The sequence below is a fragment of the Dermacentor variabilis genome, chromosome 7 (genome assembly GCF_050947875.1).
Source record: "Dermacentor variabilis isolate Ectoservices chromosome 7, ASM5094787v1, whole genome shotgun sequence".
In the NCBI taxonomy this organism is placed as follows: domain Eukaryota; kingdom Metazoa; phylum Arthropoda; class Arachnida; order Ixodida; family Ixodidae; genus Dermacentor; species Dermacentor variabilis.
This window is the reverse complement of record NC_134574.1, coordinates 126,269,410-126,292,546: the sequence shown is the minus strand read 5'-3', so window position 1 is coordinate 126,292,546 and position 23,137 is coordinate 126,269,410. Positions and strand designations below refer to the sequence as shown.

General features: G+C 43.5%; 1 protein-coding gene across 1 annotated transcript in view; it reads right to left on the bottom strand.

The window, feature by feature from the left end:
• Window positions 1-2,575: 2,575 nt before the first annotated feature.
• Srp54k (signal recognition particle 54k) overlaps window positions 2,576-23,137 on the bottom strand; it is a 34,337-nt gene continuing 13,775 nt past the window's right edge. Inside the window, exons 5-14 of the mRNA XM_075699199.1 lie at window positions 21,558-21,682; window positions 19,511-19,661; window positions 18,916-18,975; window positions 17,355-17,443; window positions 16,639-16,739; window positions 13,242-13,402; window positions 12,146-12,254; window positions 11,083-11,253; window positions 5,722-5,817; window positions 2,576-3,848 (exon numbers count right to left, since the gene is read on the bottom strand). Of these exons, the coding sequence (XP_075555314.1) occupies window positions 3,760-3,848; window positions 5,722-5,817; window positions 11,083-11,253; window positions 12,146-12,254; window positions 13,242-13,402; window positions 16,639-16,739; window positions 17,355-17,443; window positions 18,916-18,975; window positions 19,511-19,661; window positions 21,558-21,682 (1,152 nt within the window). The 3' untranslated portion in view covers window positions 2,576-3,759. The remainder of the gene's footprint in view (window positions 3,849-5,721; window positions 5,818-11,082; window positions 11,254-12,145; window positions 12,255-13,241; window positions 13,403-16,638; window positions 16,740-17,354; window positions 17,444-18,915; window positions 18,976-19,510; window positions 19,662-21,557; window positions 21,683-23,137) is intronic.

Genomic DNA, 23,137 nt, shown 5'->3' with positions numbered 1-23,137 from the left:
TGCCACGTTTTAAAAAACTGTAGCAGGACCAACTTAGCCTCTAGCTTCAGCACTGTCGATACCACGTTTGCTGTTCACGTACGTCACAATGGTCTGTTTGCAGCAGCATTTCAAGTCATAGAATCATTGCGAGTGCTGTGACACGAAAATACATTAATTATATCCACTATTCGTTATAAGCATACACGTAGATATTGGGCTAAAAAAGGAAATATGGATCAGGTGTATGCGAAATGAACGCAAGTGGGGTGCGGCCGACGCTCCAGCAACAGGTCTGCTTCGGATTTTTATGACCTGTCTACATCTCGCCGTGCTGACACAAGCATGGTAACAACAATAACTTACATGCCATGGACTCTGTACTGTTGCGAATAGTGAACCGTGCGATGGGTTGTATTGTTGTTGTTGTTGCATAGTTGTATTATTGACTACTGCAGTCCAACCAAGCCAAGCCACCTGCAAAAAGGTGAACGCCACCGACCGACGTTTCAGACATGGAAGCCCATGGAGCTACGATACGGCCATCAGTCTAGCCCGCGCGCCCGATCTCGCGCTCGATCGCCGATAGGGTCCACGTACGAGTGCGAACATGTTGGCGGCAAACTTCCGGCGACAACTTGACAACCAGCTACTCCGCCGGCCAAACTGCTTCGGCTTCGTTGACAACCAAAGTTGCTGGTTCATGCCAGTCGACATGGCGGCAACTTTCTTCATGGCCGCCATGTTTACGGCGTCTCACGCGCGGTTTGCGCCCTGGAAACGCCGTGCGGCGCCCGAAATTTAGGTTATTGCCGTTATACATCAGTGCTAGGGGTAGGTGGCAGTGCCACAGTATTCGTGCAGGTCCGGAAAGTCAGTCCACGAATGTATTCGACATCTCTGCTACCAGAATATTTAAAGAACACAAAAAATTTACTTCATTATAGAGAAAAAAAATTTACAGAAAGGCAGAGAGAAGCGAAACTGTGTCAGATCGCACATTTTCGATTCTGCTACGGCAAAATACTCCATTGAAATAAAGCATGTACAACCAAACTTTATATTACTTCGTTATATTCAATAATTCGTTATATTCGTGCTCACTATATTAACGATTGACTTACTGGAGGCGGCTGTCAGCAGTTCCTGTCACATTTTGACACTGAGTTAAGCAAGAGTGCACCAAAACATTAATGCTACCATTGACTTTGCTGGCAGCAGCAACATACATCTTTCGTGTGTAACGCCTTTTTTTTAATTTGACAAGAACAGCTGCGCAACACAAGAATGTTTCTTACACATTACAATTGAACAAAGCGCCACAAGATGTAGACGAGAACTGTGGCTCATGTGTATGTCCCCACTATTCCACTTCACTATAAAGTACAACACATGTATCGACAGTAGGCTCTAAAGCTCGAATTGTACGTGTCAGGAATGAGTTGTAGGTGATCCCTATGAGGAAACCCATCAGCAATGTTGGAAAGAAAGACAATGCGATCCCATTCTTTTGAAGGGCCAATGAAGTAAGTTCGACACGATAGTGTGCCTGTGGCAAATAAATCTCCACCAGTCTTGCCAAATTTTCTAGCATGTCACATAACTCAGACAAAGGTGCTAAATTTTGCTCCGAAGTTGCTAAAGCTATCCGGTGAACCTTAAATAATGCAGGCGTTTCGAAACACAATAATATCGGCTAATATGGGGTCACAAATCTCCATCCAGAGGTAGATTACGATGTCGTCATCCTAATCAAGGTCTTGGGCTTTAAGGATAGTAGAGGAAAGGTTTATGAAGGCTGCGGTGAAGAACGATAAAAGCTGGCTGCAGTAATGGTGGAGCAAAGGTATAAAACAAACAGATTAAAACGCGTCAATTTGTAGCGCAATAAATTTCTATCAGGTTTGCTGCTTTATTATGATGTGGTGAAGTGTGTGTAGTGAATTGTGGCGAGAGAGGGAAATGCCAAAACAAGCGCGTGTGGATTCGACAATAATCACTGAAAGACAATAACGACGACAACGAAGCACGGCAATGGGTCCCATCCATATTGGGCCACATGTGAGTGGCCCAACAAGCGATGGCCTCGTGGAGGTCCGAAGGTGTGGTGTGCTATGATTGTGCCACGACCGCGGAGCGCATGCCCAAAAAAAGGTGCCGTGGCGTGATGAGGGGCGAAGAAGAGTGGTTGGGTGGTGAAGGGAAGGGGAATGCTCCCCCCCCCCCCCCGAAGCGCGCCAAAAAATGGCCCGCTTCTACGCCGCTTTCCTACCTTGCGCACATGAGACTGAGCCACCATCGTTGGCTCACCCTAGTACACATAGCACATGGCCACAATTATTGCTCTTGGATATTGTGCGGAACATCCCGGCAATGGCGACAGGAGCAATGCGCCTGGAGTGGCCATATATTTGAAAATTACGAGTTCAGCAGCATCACTCATGACCCGTTTCAAAGGGGGTGTTAATAATATCCGTCTAGTCCAGAGCAAATGAAAAGTATTGAAATTGGTATGACTGCGAGTTCCAAGTTTTGTTACTAGCCCAGTGTTTTCAATATTCACATGCCATCCAAGAAAAACGCCCAGTACAAATAGTACAGCTTCACTCAGAAGCCTTTAATGTTCTTTTTTTTTGTATCAAGAAATGCATTGTCGTCACGTTGAAACTTGAAATGTATTCTGTACACATAGAAAGCAAAACAAGAACAAAATTGCCATTTGCCGTACATTCCATACACATGTGTCAAAATACACGATCCTGTACAAAAGGTCTTTCCCATTTACCAACCGTACAGCAAGAGCGACATGAGGTAAAAAGCTCTGAGAATTTAAACTGGTGATGCGAACAAAAAAATCTAAAGAATTGTAACGGTCGCACCACATCACGAACATAAATGTTTAACGGTACTACATTTCATGGCAGGCATTGTGAGCACGTATCATGCTTTGGGCAACAAAACATGCCTGCAGTGTAAAAAAAAAAAAAGAAGTATTTCTACACCAATTTCTCTTTTTTTCAAAAAAAGAAAAGTCGATAGGACAACAATGCTGACATCAATGTCGCTTACACAATCATTCAGTCGTCCATGCTAGAAAGAGGCACCCTAGCTCGAGACGTATGACGCGGTCACTTCATTCGAGAAAAAAATGTGTTCCCTTCACAGTGTACTACGGTTCATAGTTGCAAGAGAGAATCTGCCGTGTCATAGACACTGCGGCAGCGGCAAATGCGGTCGTCACGCTATACAATGTTCCATGGCATCACCCTGCAAACTGTAAATCTGTTCCCATGTCACTCGTGAGTTGCACAAAGCACATGACACCAGAAAAAATAAAGAAAGAGAGAGAGAGAGAGGATGTGTGCATTTGCGAACTGATTGCAACTCTCGTCCTAGAACCATGCCGTGCGAGCAATTGGAAAGCGCAAAGGTACAAACATGTTTCTCGCCTGCGATGACCATCTAAACAGTGAACAACCGTGTTGAGAGAATGTGACACAGAGAATGTGAAGAACCGGGAATGCACTCGACTATGCACAAGAGTCTCTAGAGTTCGGATATATCTGTTGCGGCGCAGTTTTCGTGAAGTGGCACAATTTGAACAGAGCAGGAGGAAAAAAAGAAAGGAGGGGGCTGGGGTGGCACAAGAAATCGTTTGCGAGCGGCCAGCGGGCGATGTGGGCGTGGCTGCACCGCTTTTCGGGGCTTCTCGATGTTGATCTTGCGTGCTTGCTGCGTTTCCGATATAAAAGGGACTGTCGTACACTGGGACACGGCAGCTCATTTTCCCATGTTCATGAGATTATTAACGTTCCCACTAGCAGCACCTTGGAGTTGCCGCATCATGTTCTGGAGGCCGGAGAAGCCACCTGCACGAGAGAAAGCAGGAAGATTGATGCGACAAGCGTTTTCACACCGACGACACAACGCCACGATTCCTTGACTGAAATGCAAGTTATTCTTTCACAACTACAAGCCTAAAGTGTCATGCAATACAATGACACTTGGAACTGTGGTGTACCAGTATAAACTAAATCAAGTGTCATGCATTCAGTTCCCTTTAAGACATAGGCAAGAAGTGCGTGGCAGCACATTCTCGACTAAACATTCTGGGAAAAAATATCCTGATATTTGAATAAATAAAGTATTATGCAAGCACTGTGATCCAAAACAAACAGAAGCTGGGCCCTGTGTAAGCCAGCCAAGTATCGCCCTGTCAAATAAAGAAATAATGCTTCTAGAAGTAACATGGAATTTGAGCCGTGGTGCTGTCTGTTTTAGTTGGTGCTTTGTGCGTCTGTTTATCGCCACCAAGGTTGCGTATATCACCCTAGACGCAGTTTCCTTTCCACAATAAAACTTCAGTTAATAGTGATCACTGTCTTGTCTTTTCTTTTACAATGTCCAGTCTCCTCGCACCATTCCGAGAATGAACCAACAGCAACTCCCCCAACTTATAATACTATTGCATGCGATCATTTGGCTGTTACACGTGATTCCACCCGAGAGCCATTTTGCCACCTTACACACAATAAAACACAGCATTTTAATGCAAAAGCGTTATATGGTTCATGAGGCAGAAAATCCGGCGCTGGCTTTGGCATGACCATGATGGTACAAAATGGCTACGAGCCCTCAACCTTCGATGGGAGTCGAACCCATGGCCTCTGGTATTAATTAAGGCAGTAGAAGCGATGCTCTTGGTGGAAGTCAAACCCATGACCTTTGGTGGGAGTCGAACCCACTACCTTTGGTGGCAGCCGAAGTTAATTAAGCTAGAGATAATAAAGGCACACAAACCCATGACCTTTGGTGGGATTCAAGCCCACAAACTTTGTTGTTAATTACGGCACAGTGAATTATCGTAGAATTAGGGCACTCGAACTCACTACCTTTGGTGGGAGTGGAACCCACAACCTTTGGTGTTAGTCAAGGTGAAGTTAATTAAGGAACAGTGAATTAAGGTAAAGTTAATCAAGGCACTCAAACCCACCACACTTGGTGGGAGTTGAATCCCTGACCTTTGATGTTAATTACGGCGAAGTTAGTTAAGGCACAGTGGATTAAGTTAGAGTAAATTAAGGCACTCAAAGCTGCAGTGTTTGCCGGGAGTCGAACCCACGACCTTGCTCTGTTTCATAATGTCTAAGCATCACGCGGTGGTCACAATGCTTTTGCATTCATCCACGTAAGGATAACTAAGTACCCCTTACATTTTTGTACGCATAGCTGCGAATTAAAAACTGGTTGACACTGCTGTTAGCTTCAAAAACGGCAGAGTGAAAAACGTGGAGGCAAATGAAGGAAACAAGCAACAAATGTGGTGCCCGTCTGTGTTTGTCGCTTCTTTTGTCATCTTTTATGAAACTTTTGTGCTAGGTTTTATAGGTTCTACTGGCCAGAAATTATGACAAAATGAATATTGGTTGACTGATTTGCGGGGTTTAATGTCCCAAAGCAGCAACACAAGTGGTATGGGAGACGTACTCATAGTAGAGGGTTCCACATTAACTTTGACTTCCGGGGTAAGTGGCCGCTTTTGCATTTCGCTCCAACCGGAACGCGGTAGCCATTGCCGCTGGGGAATGAACCCACAATCTCGCGCCTAGGGATACCGTAACCACTGAACCACAGGGACGAGTTTGACACAACAAGTAATGGGCAAGTGATGGTGGATTGCTAATGAATGCTGCAGCGTGTGGGAAACATTGCGGGTAGCAAAGCAGCAAATGAACAACTCACCCATTTGGTGCAAGACTCGGGGATCCATCATCTTTGCCATCTGCTGGTTCAGCTTGTTCATCTGGGCCTGGTTCACGTTCTTCGCCATGTCGCCGCCTGCAACCAAGATGTGGAAGATCTGTGTTAAAGCCATGCTTAACAGTTAACTATATGAACTGTGGACTACGATACCAATGCTACTTCAACCAGATGGAATTGTTTGATTGAAATGAATATCGGAGAAGATGGTTGAAGGCCTATTCGCAGATGGAATAAAGTGCCGTGGAAATTGAGTAGTGCTCTCTTCCTTTTTTTTTAATGCGAGCAGTAATTAGTATAGGCTATAAAATGGGCTAAAGTGTTTAATTAATTGCTTTATCATGCTATGGCTAGGGCACAACAGATAATAAATGACACGGAGAAAGAAGTGAGAGAGGAAGCTTTATCATAATAAAAAGGCTGTGAGGGTGGCCTGAATAAAAGTTCTGACTTGCTATGAGCATTGGGAAAGGTCAATGGGGAATAGAAAGACAAAAGAAAAAAAAGTATTGATGATGAGGACATGGATATTACAGTAGTTAACTGAATCCAATGTGCACCTTTTTTTCCATAAATATGTGTAGGAAAATTGCCTGCACATTTCAACCGGATACGAAACTAAAACCATATTCGTGTCGCTGGAAACGCCCTACTGACAAAGCAGTGAGAGGCAGCGTCGTTACCATCATAAGATGGCGACATAGCATGGTTTCATGAACGTTGCTGTAGATTCAGCTAGTGCTCAACTACAGTCTGGAGTGGTATTGTCGGTCAATAACCTTTAAATATACTACCACTTTCGTGAGATCGCCACCAATGCATCGGCATATACAACCACCAGCGTTTCTGGTGATGTGCCAAGCTCGCCATCTGTGCAAAGTGCCAGGAATGCTGTAGGCTGCATGCTTCGACAAGTCTGATGCAGTGTCCCACAAAACTGACATTTATCTCTAAAAGTGACTGCCCGAGAATACTATCCCCGAGTGCTTTGTTTCTGTGGCGAGCGAAGCACAAATGACAACAAAGCACTGCTTTCATTATGAAAGCTTACCGTATTTTCCCGCGTATAACACGCAACAAAAATGTAAGAAAGTTGAGCAGTAAAGTCAGGGTGAGGGTTATATGCGAATTTCCTCTTAAAGTGTGGCCTCTAGTAGCGCGAGATGCAAATTCGGCCTTACAGTGTTGCTTCACGGCAGCGCGCACCACGCTGCCATGAAGCCACACCTTAAAGACCAGGTTCTTCGCCATTCAGTTTCATTATCTCCTAGGGAACCCCACCCTCTCTGCACCCTTGCGTGTTGAAGCTCCCCTCTCCCCTCCATGGTCACACTAATTCTCCTCTTCTTTACAGATCGCTATTTTGCGTTCAGTAGTTAACGAATAGTGCATGGGCATGGCCTATGAGCTGCGCGCAACGGAAGCTGATTACTGACCCTTTTCACAGAGCAGTTTGCTCTGGAGAAACGAGATGGCACTTTTGGCAGTGCCCTGCACGTTGCCTCAGCGAAAGCGCACGAATACGAAACCATCACCTCTTCTGCGCTGTGTCTGTGCAATCAGCACTGTGCTCCATTGATGCTGCAAAATATGGAGCGGTTGAGTGAAGACGTGTGCAATAGTTGGGCTGCAAAAACTGTGACTGGCATATCAAGGAATGAAATGAATCTGCGTGTGCAAGTTCATGGACCACTAATACATAAGGACTGCCTGTGTTGCCGGCTCTTCGCGATGCATGGTGCCCTTGAAAAAAAAAAAATTCACTCATGCGCCACCTGAGGCCATCACAACCAAAACTGCCGGACAATTCTTTTTAAAAAAATAAACTGTATTTTCTTCTTCATCTACTAGCTTTATAGCACACTTTTTATTAGACATTACCGCACACTTTTTTCGACTTTAATCACTCTGATGACACGTCTATTCTTGATGTCTTATCAGAACGTTTTGCACACTCAGTAAAGATTGTGACGTGAATACATTAGTTCGCAAATTTGAAAACATTACAAAGCTGTGTCTTCAATGCTTTGTTCCGTTAAAAACTATGAAAAAAAAAACGTGCCATCCCTGGGTAGACTACAGAAATTTTGTAATTATCACGCCGCATTAGAAGACTGAGACGCTCAAAACGCAGTAATGACCCAGATGCAATTCCTAGATTTACCTCTGCCAAAGAGGAACTAAATTTGAAAATGAATATTGCCAAAGATTTTTTCTTTCATGTCGAGCTGCCAGAATTGCTAAGAAATAATTCTCGGAAGTTCTGGCGTTCTGTCATGCCTACTACTGATTGTTCATCTTTATTGACTATCAATGATGAAACTGTAAATGATCTTGCACGCATCTCCAATGCATTCAATGAATATTTCCCTTTCGTGTACATAACGATTCTCATGTCTAGCCTGCTTTTGATAATGATTCAGATTTTTCTATTTCCAACATTTCAGTTGATGTTAATGGCATTCTTAATTTGATTTTAAATTTAGACAAAAAATGTCTAGTGGCTCCGGCGCTATGCCGAATTCGTTTTTACTTCGCTGTTCACAATGGACATCACGCTATCTTGAAATTATATTCAATAAGTCTCTAGATGGAGGAATCGTTCCTTCACAATGGAAACTTGCAAGAATAATACCCTTGTATAAAACAGGCAAGAAGACAGACGTAACGAATCACAGACCAATATTTTTTAACTTCCCAATCGTGCAAAATGCTGGAACATATTATTTACAAACACATAATAGATTTTCTTGAGTCGAACAACATTCTAACTAATGTTCAGCATGGCTTTAGACGTGGTTTCAGTACTATCACGCAGTTAACCAACTTCACCGGTGACACTGCTTATCAATTGGATCTCGGTAAACAGATTGATGCTATCTTCATTGATTTTTCTAAAGCTTTCGATTCATTACTTCATTCTCCCCTCTTGCAAAAATTAAATGCGATACTAGAAAATTCCCGTCTGGTCCATTGGATTGCTAGTTTCCTTTCTAACCAGTTTCAAAACGTCGACGTTAGTTCTGCATGGTCACCCATATCTGAAGTAGGCTCCGGGGTTTCTCAAGGATCCATCCTGGGTCTTTTATTGCTTTAATTTATGTCAATGGACTCCCAAAACAGGTTTCCTCCAGGATTCGTCTTTATGCTGACGATTGCGTCTTATACGATGTGATTGACTCTGCGACTAGTTATAAGCGACTGAACGATTCCTTAGTCTCTTTCGGTGCTTGGTATGAAACATGGAAAACGAGCATTAATTTTAAAAAAATGTTTTTTTTTTGTCCTTCACAAAAAGAGCAGCACCTGTAATTGCGACATATTCCTTGAATGGGTCACCTTTAACCAGAGTTCGACAATACAAATACCTTGGCGTAACATTTACTCACAATCTCTCATGGACTACACACATTGACCAAACATGTTCAAAGGCCCTAAAACAACTTGGATACCTACGCCATACTATGCAAAAGGCTTCGAAGGCAACTAAACTCTTAATGTATAAAACTCTTGTTCACCCTGTTATTGATTATGCCACAACAGTCTGGTCACCCCATAACCAAAACAACACAATCAAACTAGTAGCAGTTCAGAAAAAAGCCGTCCGTTCATTTTTCACCAGTTTGACTGCTATTTTTCACCCTTGTCTGCCCTCCCTACACTGAAACTAACATTACTTTCAGTACGTCGTGATGTGGAATCATTAAAGTTTTTGCACAACATAATTAACAAGTCATATCGTACTTCAAGCACAGCTTGCATATCATTCCTTAAGCCTTCTTGCACGCGTAACTTCCGCGAGCTTAACCTTAACCCTTTATATGCCTGTACAAATACTTTCAAGTACCAGCTTCTTTCCCCGCACAATAAAAGTATGGAATTCGTTACCTGGCTGCTTCGTTCACTCCCGATAAGCGAATTCGAAAGTGCTCTCTATGAAAACCAGTATGTGTAACTACTTAAATTAGGCTTAATTTATACTTGATGTGTATGCATGTTGCTGTGTCGTTGCTTTTTAAGAATCGATGAAAACGATTTGTAAGATGTTGTAAACGATTGTAACGATGTTGTAAGATTCATTGTTGATTTCATTTTATTTTTTGTTCACCACTGTTTTCATCCACTCCTGCAATAGCCCTCCTATGGGGCTGCAGTATGTACAAATAAAATAAATAAATAAATAAATAAATAAGTAAACAAACCTCCAAAGAAAGGGTTTCACAACACAGAATGTTTGCACGAGTGAATACCACTCGTTATGCGGTGACAAAGGCAGTAGTGCCGCCTCTTGGCATGGCATAATATAGTAAGTTTCTTGTACGTTATTTATACACATCCACCCCAACTCCCTTGCAAGTTTACGCCCACTCTATTTCCAACGTAACAAGAATAAGTGAAAGGGTGTGTGCTTGAATAAATGCACCGATGCATGGGTGATGGCGACTAACCGACGGCACGCGAATGTTTGAAGCTGAACGTTTTGCAACGGTCCACACAGTAAGCGAGCGACTAGCAATACGTATTTGCTACAAGCTATTATAACGCACAACATAAGGTACAACGCTTGTGCCCAACAGGTACAAATCTATTGCACCCATGAGCAATCAGGCAGAAAATAAACAATCAGAGAGCGACCGCCCAAGGAGCGTTACCGAGTCAGAAATATGACAAGCTGCTGTTTAAAAATATTTGCTACAGTCGAACCCGACCATATCGAACCCATTTACATCAAATTATTCTGTAAATCGAACAATTTCTGAACACGGTATAGTTACAATGAGTATATATAGCAAAAATTATGCTTATATCAAACAAAAATAGCAGCAACTCCCGATATATCGAACAACAAGCAGCGTAAAAGTGCCCCCACAAGTTGGCTTTCCCTCGCGGTGGCAGGGAAACTCGGCAGCGGGGCTTAGAGTGCTGGTAGCTGCATGGTATGTGCTCACTGCCCGGCACGAAAAAAAAAAGGAACTTTTCTTTTTGTGTGTGTTATCACAAGTTCCTCACCAAGAGCGACGACTTTCGAGACGAAAGATAACTTGTCGAAAATCGATGTGACGTGCAGAAGCGGCAGCGGTGCAACTTTGGTTAACGTCTCACTCGAGCGCTGGCAAATCCAGAAAGGATGCTCTCCCCTTCATTCTCTGTATGCTTTAATGAGCCCTTATATTGAGTCTGCGCATAAGCACATTGGTGCAAAGAGGGAGAAGAGAAAGGTTTCGCAGCACTCTGGGAACGCTGGTGGTGTTCCCAAAGGCCAGAAAGTTTGAGAACCGCTGCTTTAATAAGTAACACTCTAGGAAACTGCACGGGCAAAAACCAGTAGCACGCATGGCTCACCCTTGAAGAGGCCCTTGATGCCACCCATCTTCTTCACCATGGCAGCAAACTTGGTGTACTGCGCGAGCAGCTCCTGCACCTCGCGGGTGGTGACACCGGCACCCCGGGCAACTCTTGTGACCCGACCCGTTTGCCGTGAGAACAGCTTGGCCCCTTCCCGGTGATCCAGCTCTGAGGACGAAACAAAGAGAACAGCGCAAACAAAAATGCTTGCGCATGAAGCTCGCAGAACTTGAGCAAGGCTGGAACACATGAAAAGGCAAATTATTTCGTTTTGTTTAAATTGTCCTATACAGTTCCCACTTGTTACAGTAGACCCTGATAATTAACGAGAAGGGTTCATTACATCTGAAATCTGTTCTATCCAAAATTAGGGTGGCAATATGTTGCAAAATGGTGAAACCTTCCAGATATTGTCACGCCAAGTGTATGATTACAGTATAGTTGCTCTGTTTGTCGCCTTCGAACGAATTAGATGAATGTAGAGGCTGGAGAACAAGTGGTGTCAAGTTCATGGCCTAAACATCTCTTTTGAGCAGTGATAAGTGGTCATGTGCATTATCATGATGTAGCATTCACCTCTGTTCCTCCCAAGCATTCGATCTTTCCCTTCCGACTGCTTCGCAAAGATGTTTCAACACTCCCAGATAATATTCCTTACTGACAGTCTTTCCTTGTGGAAGAAATTCATGGTGAATGACACCTTCCAAATAAAAAAAAAAAACATGAGCAAGACCTTCACATTGGACAGAACTTGTTGCACCTTTTTGGGTCGCTGTGAAAATTGTCCCGTCCACTGTGGTGACTGATCCTAGGGTCCCACGTCATAACCATAGACCAATGTCTTGTTCTGAGTGATGTTGATTTTTTTCATCGCTTTTTTATCTGACTATAGCTTGTCTAAGAATCTCTTTGCTCACTTTCAGTCAGGTCTGCTTTTGCTTATCAATCTTACCCTCAATAAAGTGCGTGCGAGATCCGAATCAAATACACTAACTAATGGCCATTCATAAGGCCTCCAATGCATGGGGAGGTTATTGAAAAGAAGAGTCTCAGTCCATACCTTGGTCGTTCATGCTGTCCATGATGGTCATGAGCTTTTTTAGCCTTCCCATGGACTCCTGCTCATTGCCTTTTGTCATGAAGTCGCTGCTGAATCCTGGAATCATGCCCTGCACAGATGTCACAACAATACCGGCTCTCTGTAGACAGAATCTGGGAAAAGCCATGGCCATCCTGCCCCAGTGATGGTTCCGCAAAAGCAAGAAATCATGGTGGAAGCATCGCCTCAACGATGATCGGTGGTGTTCAGAACACACTGCTCATATTGTTGCCCATTGACTCCTGGCGTCTGCTGTCTCACCTGATGAGCTGATACCATGGGTATCAGTTCATCAGGTGCTGGGAGTCAGATCTCAGAAAATTTGAGACACATCGGTATGGGTTGCCTCTTCTTTGACTGTCTGCCCCTTTGAATGCTAAATTCAGTTCAACAGAACGACATTTCAGCTCACGTGCAGTGCATTTTGCGTATCTGAGGATGCTTGTCGATATCACAGTACACCGTAAGCGTGGCCTTCGAGCTTGTGGTGCACTGTGCTTTGGCAGCAGCATATGGCTGCAATCTCCGAGGCCATTCAAAACTGGTGCAAACAGGTCCTTGTTCTGGCGTTATCAGGATGGACAGTGCTCAGAAAACACAATGCTTGAATATCACATCCCGACATGTATAACTACTGCAAGCAAGCTGCTACGTAACACAAAGTTGTTCCTACATTTACCTTTTCTTTTCATTCCGATGCCAATATCCTATGGTTTTCATTATTTTTCAGGAACAAAAGCATATGCTTAGGTGAGTTGGTTTACATGGCTGGAATGGAAACAGCGTAATAAAGAGACAGACAAGAAAAAGCTACACCACAGGGATGCAGTCTGCAAGAAAACAGCACTGCAGTGTGACTTTTTCTTGGTGGTGTTTCTTTTAGGCTGCCCCACCTCCCACACTTCAAGGGAGCAATTGCTAAAGGGCTGCAATGCTGACAATAACAGCGAGACAGCATCAAAACAAACATAAAGTATGTTTACATTCCATCTCAAAAGGCCATTCACAGACACAAAGAGACTGGAGAATGCAACAACCCGAACAGTGAAGTGCTTACCATGATCTGGCTAAAGGGTCCCATCTTCATGATGTTCTGGAACTGCTCGTACATGTCGCGCAACGTGAACTCGCCGTGCTTGAGCTTCTCAATGAGCTCCTCGTTGTCGTCGAGCTTCAGCTCATTGACCTTGTCGATGAGGCCCTCAATGTCACCCATGCCTGCGTGGAAAGAAGAGAATCGTGGAACATCCACGACCCCTCCCCCCGCAACCCTGCCTCACATTCACAGGGTGACCCAGTTTTCTCTTTTTTTTTTCAGTACTGTTGAGTCAGGGTCATGACAGGTGCTCACAGATGCTCACAGACTTCAGATGCTCACATCCTCAAGATCTTAAGCCGACTTGGTTAGTCATTCTTAGGCAAATCAAATGTCCCAAAGCAACACCCCAGCTACGAGAGATGCCACAGTTCATAATACATGTACTATAAACCACTTCAGGTTCTTTAACCCTGCAATGCCCAGACACATGTTCAACGTCAAGGAATATTAGAAAAACTTGTGCACCTTCATTTCTGGCCAAGGAGAGTACATTTGTGCAAAAATGTAACAACAAAATGTTTGAGTTATAGCTCAATTACAGTTTTGAGAAATTTGTTTGATGAACTATCCACAATTTAAAACTTGATCCGGCACGCCAAAAACGCTACTATAGGCTATGCGTTAAGTTTCCCATGCTTCAGTAAAAATTTTGAGGCATCAAACTCGGCGTAGCATACAGCATTTTTTTGAATCACAGCTGATTGATTTTTGGGAAACATGAGTCACGAAACACCAGGGTTGGCTTAGATTCGAGGGTTTTGTTAGGAGCCGCTGAAATGGAAAAGTGACTCCACTAGCAGCACTGCGTAAGGACATCGTTGTAGCCATCACAAGCAGATGGACAGCCAACTGAAGCACAGGCAAAACGACGCCACTCTGACCGCTTTGAGTGCATGCTCCATGATCCAGTTTCAATTATCTGGTGAAGGTCAATTTTAGGATCGAAATAATGAAATTTTGGGCCCACAGAAATGCACAGGTACCAGCCGGGACCTTTGATCGGGATCAAGCTAACTGAAAAATCAAATTAGCAGAGTTGAATTAACAAAAGTCTATTGTATACGTCGAGACCTACCATAGTGTGTGGAGAAACTTGTCCTCACCTTCTGTACGTTCTCGTGTGTCCAGGACTGTACGCAAACTTTTGCTCTTTGCAGCCAACCCTGCTCTACCCTTTTACTGCTTATCTTACCATATCTTTCTGGTTATTGTTACGTTCATGTGAAAAGAGTACTCGTCGGCATTACAGATACGGTGACTAAATCTTATAAAAAAGAAAACTTAGGTGTTGCCGAATCAGGTCCTTGAGTGGCCCTATTTGATTCCATATTTTTATTACATCAATATCAGAAACTGACTTGATGCCAAATAAGTAGAAACCTGCAAATATTGCAAATACTTCACGTAACAAAGGTAAAGTACAGTACAGTGAAACCTCGTTAAACCGTAGTTGGCCACAGCTCGGAGAAAATTTATACTACATGGCAGCACTGCTTTACAGAAACAGCATGAGATCGCCCACTTACCTGTCAAAAACGGAACTACGAGAGAGTGCGATGAAAGGGCAGAAAACATGCAGGATTTATGCACTTCGCGCAACGAAAGTATGTTATTTTCGTTTGATGCCACGGCAGGCTAGCAGCGACGAAGGAAGCCTCAAACTCACTCATGCTACGAGCCAGCTTTTCCGCCAGCCCTCTTCTCAGCAAACACCCACATGAGGCTGACATAAAGCGCAACATCTGCCACTGTTGGGCCTGAATCGCCCGTGCTGTCGCTTTCCGTGTCTTCCTCATCACTGTCGTTAGGCGACACTTCGGCAAGAACAGAGGCAATGATGGCGAAAAGTCAAACCTCGTAGCCAACGTATTTTCACCATCGCAGCAGCATTGCCGACCAACTTCTTCGAATTCCAAATGCCACACACCGTACTCAACGCTGGATCCCTCTCACATGCCAGCACCGACTTCTTCGTGCCACATTCGACAGCACGAACGACGTCCAATTTTTCTTCTATGCTAAGCACCCGGTTTTTGTCCTAGCTTGCACAACACCACAACACGGGCCACAACACACCGACTCTAGCACGGTGCCAAAATGATGCTGATGCTGATGTGACTTCACCCTTCCAAGTGCCCTGTATGTTTGCACTTGGAGGCCGTTCACATATCTGAGGCTCGTTGTGCTGCTGGGCTGACTAAGCCGTGATTTCGCGATGAAAAGTTGAAACACAATGTGTTAACTCATACGTACGCAATAAGCTGGTACAGTTTATGTGGATAGAAAATGCATTATGTTCAATGGCAGCTGAGTCGGGGATTTTACTTTACTACTTTTAAAGTGAATCTACTGTTTAAACAGGTAGGGTTTAACAAGGTTTTACTGTATAGATCTTATATTGAAAGTTGGTGTACTCAATTTGGACTCTTTCACAAGTTACTGTCACATAGTGATGGTGATGAATAGAACTGCCAAGTTAAATATTCAACTCTTTATTGGGCGATCTTGCACACAGCGAAACAGGTGATACACGCAAAGCGCAATGATAGCAGTGAGCACAGTTGTCGGTCGTCTATATTGTTTGATTTATGGGTGAATATTTTCTTGTCAGCAATGAATTTAAAATGAACAGTAATCTGCACAAGATAGGTTGTTTCCATGTGCAAAGGTGCATAACGAGTTCACTATTTTCTTTTTGTAACGTAGATTTTGTAAAAGCTATCACAAATGTGCCTAATCTAAATGTAGCCAGACAATGCCAACCTCTGTTCTTTACACGGAATGACAGTTCAGTTCAGTTTATTTTATATTGACGGCAAACCACCTAGCATTGTCTACTAAGATCAAGCAGGAAAACCTCATTGAAGCAGTGTGAAATTGAAAAACTCAGTATGCTGTATCATTAGCTCAATAGCTTGGTTCAGCTCAATGCTCTAATTTTGAATCACTCTGTAGATGTTAAAGCGTGGCAACGTTGTAAGGTCAGCATATGCTCTTGAATGCCAAGACGGTTCTATACATCATACTGAACAGATGCGACATACTGAAAACAATGCCAAGCATTACACAGCATTTTACAGAAACTTGCACTTCCATGATGACATCAAATGTGAACATGTTTGAGACTGCACAAGACAAAAATACCGTCATATAAATTTTGTTGCACTCGCCTGAGCATAAGGCGCTATGCAGAGAAGTAAAACATGAGATTCAGGAAAGCAAAACTTCTTTTCTTTTTTTACCTGGCAGACAAAAGAAGCATTGATAAAGGTTCTGTATGATCCATAGTGCACTGTTTTGCAGTAACCAGAGGAATGAGAGAACATGGGAACAAATCTTGCAATTTGCTGCTCACCTAAGAGTTTGCTGATGAAAGGCTTGACCTTGAAGGGCTCAAAGTCGTCTATGTGTTCCCCGGTACCTATGAAGATGATTGGACTATGCGTTGCTGCCACCCTGGAGAGCAATGATAAGTGTCACACAGTTTTAGTACATGGGGCAGGCAAAACCCTTTTGCACATTACAAAACAGCATCTCCAAACAGTCCACATGCAAAATGCAATATGCATCCGCAAGTTACGCACGCACGCTACTGCACGTCTACTAACCGTTACCCTACTGGACTTAAACACCCTCAAATAGGAGTCTTATTGCAGTTAAACTCCATTAAGCTATTTTCTTCCCTTCCATTGCATTAACATGTGCCTTTGCTATTTGCAAACCAGTGCCCCTTATCACCGAGAGGTTGGCTTACCCGCACAGCTTAGTCGTCTAGTGACTGAGCTTATCTTGTGCACTAAATTCTGCCACGGCACAAGTCTGCTAAATAGTATGTAAACAAATCGGGCACACATTCACAAGTAAGATAACTGCATCTGCTCTCGCACAGACCACAATATATTTCAATATATTTCAATATATTTCAAGTCGCATAGTAATGCGAATCTATAGCTCTCTGGCTGGTATATGAACTGAACAGCTGGGCTGTATTTCCGGTACTATACTTGCAACCAACAGCCTTTTGCTCACAGCGTAGAAAGAAAGCAAGGAGTATCGTTGAAGTTGACTCACGCGCTGAGAGCTCCTCCACCTTTCGCATGGCCATCAAGCTTTGTGACAATGACGGCACCAACGTCCACTTTCTCTTTGAAGGCACGTGCCTGCAATGACACAGGGTATTGGCCGAAAGCTGCTAGCTTACCAACTCAAAGGAGGGAGGGAGAGAGAGAGAGAGAGAGTATGTTACGTCAAACTGTTTTCAGCCATGCAAACGGTCCAACCTGAAGAGGCAGTATTTTTGGACTATCTCTTTCGGGAGCACTTTCACTGTTGCAAGGTGTCGTGTTTGCTATAGCACCAGACATGCTGGCGTTTACGAGCGGCAGTGTCAGCAATGCCACCACCTGCAGATGCTGACACCTCCAATGCCAGTGCCACGGAATTTCGCAAATGGAGGTCTAGTATCTCCAAAAGTGATCTTTCAAGAATACAGTCAAACCCTGATATAACAAAGTTGTATTTGCAACGAAAAACATTGTATAAATCGTGAATGTCATTAATTCGAGGTTTGAAAGTTTGAGCATTAAAAACAACTTCACAAATTTCCAGAGTATTCCTGGTTGGTAGTATCTCGTTAATAGGCGCGTATAAATAAGTTGCGAGGTGGTCGGACCATAATAGTGCGGTTCGCGTGCTTGATCACGTTACCATGCGTTAACTACCTCCCCATCTTTCTGCGCAGAAGGAATCGTTAGGTCTCGCTTTTCTTCAAGAGCGCTGCAAGCTGCCGCTTGCCCTGCTGCCTCTGCATGTGGCTTACCAATGCGACAAATGGTACAGCGGTATTTCTTGCCTACAGCGTACCGGCACGTGAGATGGCCGAAGACTTCGTTAAATAGAAACAGTGTCACGAAATTACTTCGTTAAATCGCGAAAGAAAATACACAGTTTTCAATGCAGCTAAGATTGGAAAATGAAAATGGTTTGTTACATCGCGAATTTCATTGCATTGAGGTTTGCTGTACCGAGGTTCGACTTATTGCCCCAGAAGCCCAAGCTGGTGAGCTAAGTAAGGGGCATTAGAAGGAGGCAATGTTTTCGGAGGTACAGAGGTGATCGAAATTACCATCCTACGTTCTGCTTGGAATTATGGTCACGTGCACCAATGCGATATGACCAAGAGCCGTGCAGTTTCTCCACAAATAAAATAATGAAGATTAGCATCCACACTCCTGATCCCTGCCCTTAAGCAAACAATTTCTACTGGCTGTTGTAGTACAGTTAAACATCGATATAACTAAATAAGCAAAATTATCAATTTGTTTTGTAGCTACATCTCCCCCTTCTTTAATGCCAAGAGGAGCCCTACAACACAAGAGTGCTCAGAATGCAATGTAGATGAACACACTGTCTCAATATGTCTCTACTAGTGCTTTTGTTTGTGCAATGTACGTGCCTCTTCTAAGGTCACCGCTGACAATTCATCATGATGATGCTTTCTGGTCTCCCTGGTTAAATTTTGGCTTTCATGCTTTGCTTTTTCTTTTTGCTCGTTTGACTGCCGTCACAGCATGAAGGCGCATGAACCTAGTTGAGCAACAACGAAAAAAATTCAACTCAGTTGAGGGCTCACCTGCGCTTCACAGGCTTGACCAATCGATGCGTCCATCACGAAGATGATGTTGTCTGGTTTCTACGAGAACAGAGAAAGGTACAGCAATTTTTTAAATGACAGGCAGACGCGGAACAACCGTTGCATACACAGTCACGAAGGCTTGCAGCCTCTGGCTACGCACACCCTACTTATCAGAGAAACCACAAGCACAGCAAGTGAAAGGTCTGTCATATTACCACACATCCATTGCTATACTCTTCAACAATGACCATCATTTTTCACTGGATTATCACTGTTATCAAGCTTTCACTCAGTGCCAGACATGCCTAGAGTACCTGCAACTTCTTGAATGTTGTTCAAGATTCAAAATTCAAAAATAAATTCAAAAACTTAACCAAAAGATTTGTGAGAGTTGGCAGGGTTTGTATGCAATACTATTTCGCAGGTGGGGCAGCTTCTACGTCGTCGACTTGTCCCCGACCGTGCTATAAACCTTCACGTTGATGGGAAGACCCTGGTGGTCAAGGGTAAGCATGCCGGGCCCAAAATGAAATCAATGTGAAAGAAAGGCACAAGGGAACAGGCTGGAATGACAGAGAGGAAGAACACTCACGGTGACGTTGGACACTTGCAACATCTCCTCGAATAGTGACTCTTCCTGCTTGTGCCTGCCACTTGTGTCAACAACAATGATTTCGAAACCCTCGTTCTTGAACTTCTCCACGCCTTCCTGAGCTATCACCACTGGATCGACCTCTGTGTAACTGCAAGGACAGAACAAAATGCGCGTCACAAATTTTGTGGGATTTACTCTGCAGTGAAAAGCATGACACGTGGACCTTTGGAGAACAAGCAATGTTTCTCTCCTTTTTGTTTTTACAGTGAAGGTACTGCTCTTGTGAACATCAATTTGTCATACAGATCCTGAATGGCCCAATAATTCATTCAGAAGGTGATGTAGTATGCTGTGTGGTTGCTATCTGTCAAAGAGGAGTTATGCCATGTCTTGTGGCAAATATGCGCAGACGAGGATGAATTGAGTGCATAGACGAACACAAGCGATGCTGTAACTAGCGTATACTCTTCCGTAAAGAACACCTTGTTTTCTTAGATTTTTAACCAAATTTTATGGGTGCTGACCAGACAAGAAAAAAATTTTGTATTTATATGAATCTAACTCGCACTTTTTCTCTGAGAAAATGGGTCCGAAATTTCCTCCGCATTATAATTGGATACGAAGCCGAAACTGCGATCACAGTGTTGGCAACAGCCTACCGTCAGAGCTGTCAGACGCAGCGCAATTGCCATCACAAGGTGGCAACAGAGCATGTTTTTGTGAAGGTTGCTTTGGGTCCATTTTGTGCTTGGCAGTCAATCACATTCGGAGATGCTATACCTTTCGCAAGTGCGCGACTCGGCACTGGATGTGTCAGCGCACACAGTCGCGCTGTGCTAAGCTCATTATCTGCGCGCAGTTCCAGGAATGCTCTTAAGAGATGCAGAGGCCCGTACTGTCTCATGAAAATGATTGTAGTATCGCTTAAAGTTATCGCTCTAACAGATACCACACCTGTGTGCATAATGAAGCACAAATGGCAACGTGCCGCTTTCATTGTGAAAGCTCATTTACAAAAAAAGGAAGTTCATCTTCTGCGAAGGTTATTTTGCACGTCTTGTTTCTTCTGACCACGAACGTGAGGGAAATGCTGTATTTTTCTTTTGATAAATCAGATGCATTTTACATTCAAGTGTACTGTCATTTTCGTACTTTAAACCAGCGAACACTGTGTGCATGTTAGATTTAGGGGCACATTAGAATTGTGTAAGTAGGGCAAATAAATGAGTGTCTGCTTTAAAAAACAGATGTGCTCACCACCTTTGGTGACAACCTTACGAAGCCTTTTTTTAGCTTCCTTTGCCACCTCATTCGTCATCACTGGCATACGACCTTGAGTAGTAGCAGTTAAGAGTCTAGTTAACTGTAGGCATGCTGTTAAAATTTGAAGGTGTCCTCAGATATTGTGGTGCTATACGTATGACTGCGTGATGGAAAAAGCTACCATGGTCACATGAAGCCAGAACCAATAGTTCTCGCCAATGGCGTCCATGCAAGTTTCAGGAGGCATGGATATGACAAACATGTCATTGCACAAATGTATTTAGTACTTCTTTATTTATTCAGATACCTCACAGGAGCCTAAAAGAACATTTAGTGAGTGGGGTCATTATACAGGGCAATTGAAGAACAAGGAGCATATGTTGATAAGCTTGCAGTATCACTAGTTAGCTGCAGCCTTATTAACAAAGAAGAAATGTAAGTAGCATACGCTATGCAGAATTAATTTTTGATTTGAACAAAGAATGCTGAGAATAGCTTATAAGGGTTCATTGCAATTCTGTAATGCAACCAAAAAGCTACATTATGCAAACAAGAATAAGTGTGACACTGCAGCTACGCAATGGCTCTTCGGAATTATTTTAATGTAAATCAGTCAAACACAGCTACGAAAACAGTATGTGTAGTTTCTATTTGATGGGAGACTCGATCGTGCACGTCGACAACATCACTTGGAAGACCACTCCAATTCGTTATGGCATAAGCTACATGCAAAAGCATACAGTGCGTACGTCTGCATTATAAACAAAATGTGGTTGCTCACCTTCCGTAAAAGGGTATCCTCGCCTTGGTCGCATTCTGTTTCAACTGGTCGAAGGCACCGGCCCGGAAGGTGTCGGCACAGACCAAGCACGTCTTCCAGCCTTTCTTCAAGTAGTAGTAGGCCAGCTGCGGACAAAAGAGACTCCATGTGCTTTGGCTTACTTGCCACAAAAAGAAAAATAAATAAATAAATAAAAAATTAAAATATCAAATTGAAGGGTTTGATGCGCCGAAACCATCATACGATTACGAGGCCTACCATAGTGGGGCATCCAGATTAGCTTTGACCACCTGGGAGTTTCATTAGCATGCACTTGAATTTAAGTAAACAAGCATTTTTGCATTTTGCACCAACAGGAATGTGACCACCATGGCGGGGATTGACCCCGCAACCTCTGCAGTGCAGCACCACAGCGACTAAGCTGGATGCACTGTTAGAGGAGAGTAGCCTACAGACCACTGAAGACACGAAGGAAGACGTCGTGCTCGTTGCGTGTCGAAAACGTCAAACAATCTTCTTGGTACTGAAAATGCACTAACTTGAAGCAAATAACAAGGACACTAAAAGAGAAGCGCTAAAGTCAATTTCAATTGATCAAGTATTTTTTTTCTTAAAAACTCTTTTCTAGTTAACTTTGTAGTAAGAGGTTGATACTAGAACAAAAAACGAAGGCCAAACTTCTGTTTCTTGGAATTCCATGCTAAAATCCGATCGATGGGACGTATGTCAGTATGAGGACACGAATTTCAAAGCACTTTTTTTTTCGGCTATTGTGTCGCAGCAAAAGCTTTCAAAAGTTGCTAAGTTGATTCTACGGCTACTTTAGAATACAACGTAATCCATCTTTACCAGTCAAAATGTCACTAAGGCACAAGCAGCTGCCATCCAATATCCATGACGTCAGAGTGAACTGGCATACCTGCCAACCTGGCGAAATAAAAAATTGGGAGACTTCTTATTCATGCCAACAGGAGGTGGGTGTGGGGGGTGGGGGTTCATTCACTGTTTCAACTTCCGGTGGGACGGGGGGTGTTTCGTTCAAACTTTCAGGTAGTGTTTGATGAGTCCTTTTTGCAGGGATTTTGCAGTAGCAGACTTCACTCACTTCAAAAATTTGTCCAAGTAGCTTTGCTGAAAACATGGTCCAGACTGACGGCCCTTCACTAGCAGCAGATGTTGGAGGGTTGCGCCGTGCTAAAAATCATCTCGCACTCTGCCTTGCTATGCGGTATCACGAGCAAATCGAGCATCACCTTAGCAACTCGGTGAAACATGTTTTCCATCAGTGTTTTTCATTTTTCCAAACATAGACTACTGGACGTCCCACCTTTCTTTATTCAGAATGTCCTCCTGAAGACTGTACGCCTGTAGTGTAGCAAACTCAGCTTCGAGAGCATCTAAAGCGTCTTCAGCAGATTCATTGGAATATCGGGGCAGCAGCTGAGGGAAACTGAATAAAGAAACGAAGACTCGATAGCGATGTCCGTGAAATAAATTTAAGGTTGGCCACCTCAGCATTCTTCAGAGTTGCGTTTCAGAGTAGCGTCCACATCCACAAAGCTTTGCCTCATCGCATCTCG